At 42.8% G+C, this 3,428-nt stretch overlaps 1 protein-coding gene across 1 annotated transcript; it reads right to left on the reverse strand.

The window, feature by feature from the left end:
* Positions 1–693: 693 nt before the first annotated feature.
* On the reverse strand, positions 694–2,451 carry SPAG11B (sperm associated antigen 11B). Its single transcript, XM_061177240.1, has 2 exons — positions 2,397–2,451; positions 694–848 (listed from the first exon to the last, which is right to left on the reverse strand). Exons 1-2 carry the CDS (start codon positions 2,449–2,451, stop codon positions 694–696), a joined length of 210 nt encoding a protein of 69 aa, XP_061033223.1.
* Positions 2,452–3,428: the final 977 nt, after the last annotated feature.

The following is a 3,428-nucleotide window of genomic DNA, read 5'->3' on the forward strand; positions in this document are numbered from 1 at the left end:
ACAATGGGCACTTGATTGGTTAGATATGCAGGAATCCACTTATGAATTGTTCACCTGGGGAAGTTAACTTAGCCTTCTGATTTTCATTTCCTTTCCATCCCTAAAATGGAACTGCTTCAACCTGATTATATTCTCCATAAGATTGTGTGTTAATCAGCTGAGATAACCTAAGACTAAATGTTTGAAAATTTTAAAAAATCCTATTTACATGTGACTTACTGTTATTATTACTTGAGGAGTCTATGGAAAGGGGACAAGGTGCATTATAGTCTGGGAATAAGTAGGATGAAGCTGGGATTGGGTTTGATGAGAGGAAAGATGTCATTTGGTGGAAAAGAGAAGAGTAGATTGGCTGCATTTCTGTCTCTCTGAAGATGAGATCAGCTTGGTTTCTGGTCTACCCTGATTTGTGGGTAGGTAAGAGACAGTCCCTGGACCAGGGAAAGGAGGTGGATATTATAAAATTCTGAGACTCTTTAAAAAAAAAACAAAACAGAAAAAGACAAGGTAGGCAAGCTTTTAGGAAAAATCTTTTATCAGACCTTCACCCTTGGTGCTGGAGTCATTCAACAAATATTTATTGAGCACCTACTACAAGCCACACATCCTTCTAAGCCCTTAGGATACTTCAAGATCCCGCCTGCCTTCTGGAAGCTTACATTTTAGGTGCTAGATCCGCCATCCATCTCTGGTTTATTTTTTTTCTTCCTCTGTATGTGGTATGCAGCACCTATTCCAGGGATCGGAGCAGATTTCAGCTTTTTTCTCACCAGAATGGCAGAAAAAAAGTCTGCAGGTTCCATGTTGCATAAGGCAGATAACATTTCTAATTCCAGGTGGAATGTCCCCTATTGATACAATAAATTAGAGTTGATATTTAGTTCATATAGCAAAAGAATAAAGGATGACCCCAGCCCACAGGCCAACTCCACAAGGTTATTATATTCTTAAAAAATTAAGTGTCTGGACAGGTTCCAGTTTAACTGGGCTTCAGTTTCTTAGCTTTAAAACAGGGACAATAATCCATACCTCAAAATGTTGTCAGGAAGATATATATAATACTTATATTTTTATATGTTATTGTACTGTATCAGGCTTCTCAAGCTTCCTGGTGATGGATGTGAGTTAATGCAACAGGGAGAAGCAGAGAGAGTTTTGGAGAACAGAGTCAAATGATTGGATGGGTGGGTCTTGGTCTCTAGGAAAATAGGAAATAGTTCTGATTCTCAGCTTGTGGCCTAATTTTCAGTTTTACAGCCTACAGTGAAAGAAAGAAAAGAAAACTGAGTTCTCCTCACCATAACTTGTGGATTTGTAGGTCAAGCACAACTACCCAACGTTCCCATAAGGAAAGCATTTTCTATTTGTCACAAGAAAAAAAAATGGAACTACATGTGGTGATGGCTGTTGGCTAGACTTCTTATGGTGATTATTTTGCAGTATATACAAATATGGAATCGTTATGTTGTACACCTGAAACTAATGTAATATTATATGTTGATTATATCTCAATTTAAAAAAAGAAAGCATTTTCTATTTGGAAATGAGATGGTTGAAAGAAAGGTCTTATGTCAGGTCTGCAAATGCCAATCTATCATGACTCAGAAAACCAAAACACCCACCGAGTTGGTCTTACATGATTTAAAAAACAACCTTGCACAATCTCTCAGCTCCAAATGGGGTGTACTCTCTGATGCCATGTCATCTCAGCTCTGTCATGGCTTTTTGGGGAAGACGGCCGAGTGAAGAGATGGGCTGCGCATCTAATGAAGATCAAAGAACCACAGCCTAGGGATCTGGAGACCTGGCTTGGCCTTCCTTCTTCCAGTAACTAATGATTTCTCCTTGGACAACTCATTTACCTGGCTATGGCTCAGTTTTCCTCTGTAAAATCGGCTCTCTGTGAAAGCTGGAGGAATGCTAGTGTCACGATGAATAACTGCTCTGACTGTGATTGTCAATTGCACCGCAGGACAGTAGCGTTTCTCGGGAGCATGGTTTCCTCTCTCTGTAAAGTGCGGGGTTTCCATAGAAGAGCATTCATTCCCTTCCAGCTCTGACATCTGTATGACTGTCATTTCTTTCCGCAAACTTTTCTCAGACTGTGATGAATGCTTTCTATTTGTATCGGAACAAAGATGACCCTTTGACTTGTGTTATGACCCTGAAAACTCATATTTAGCTTTTAAAAACCTCTTTATAGGGAAGATCAAAATGGTCCAGAGCTGAGCCCCAAAGGGGTCCACCTGCACCCACCAACAACACACAAACACACACCCAACCCCCCCTCCACGGACACACAAATCAATGAAATTCCTGTACTGCCTTCCCTAGGCTCTCCCAGCTCATCCCTCCTGGCTGGGAGCAGCTTCCTACCTTGACCAGGAGATATTTACCTGAGTTCATTTGGACCAAACAGAAGAGAACAGCGAACAGAAAGAGGGCCTTCATGTTTTAAGGTTCCCTCAGGTCTCCCCGCCCTCCTGTGCAGAAAGCAAATCTGATGAAAGAGCCAAGTGGAGTGGAGAGGAGAGGGACAAAAATAAGACATTTATAGGTTTTTGGGAACACTACTCAGGAATGAGCACAGTTATCTGGTCTACTGACTAAGGCTGTGGGCAGAAGTTACTGGATACTCTTCCTTTCTGCCTAAAAATAGACAGGCTTTGTCGAATTCAGGGCTTGACCAATAGCCTGGCACATAGAGGCTGAAGTGGAAGGACGACAGGGGTGATGGTTACTTAGAACCAGGTGCTGGGCTAGGTGATGGCAATAGAGACGTGCAAAGACATGGTCCCTGCCTTCAAGTAGCTTCCGGCTGGGCAGCATCTACCACACTGGAACACACGCACACACTCCCAGGTGTGTACCCCAGAGATGGAGGCCCGTGTGCACAAGAGACAGGTACACGCATGTTCATCATTCATTACAGCTGTCAACACAATACAACCCCAAAGCGTATCACAGCATAGTCATAGAACACATACAACATGGACGTACCTCACGAACATGCTGAATGAAAAAAAGAAAAAAAAAAAGCTGGACACAGCATACGGTATTATCTTTTAAATTTGGCAAATCTAATCTATGTATTAAAATTCAGGAAGGGGTCTACTTTGGGGGAAGAGGGTAGACTCTCCACTCCTTGGACAACATTTTCTTGGTTGAGGAGGTGGGTCTAGGGGGAGTCATGGGAGCCTGGACCTGTGGGCCGTGTTGACCTGTGCTGGGGAGAGCACTGTGGGGCACTGGGGTGCAGGATGGAGCCCCATCTGAGAAGCAGGATGGCATTAGAGCCAGGTCTGGAAGGCCAGCTTTCCACGTAGGTTGATATAACAGACGATGTTAAAATGCCCAGCTGATGCAGCTACACTTTTGCCCCTACATGATTTTAGTCCCAGCATCACTTAGATTTATTTCCCTTGAAA

The sequence above is a fragment of the Eubalaena glacialis genome, chromosome 20 (genome assembly GCF_028564815.1).
Source record: "Eubalaena glacialis isolate mEubGla1 chromosome 20, mEubGla1.1.hap2.+ XY, whole genome shotgun sequence".
NCBI lineage: Eukaryota > Metazoa > Chordata > Mammalia > Artiodactyla > Balaenidae > Eubalaena > Eubalaena glacialis.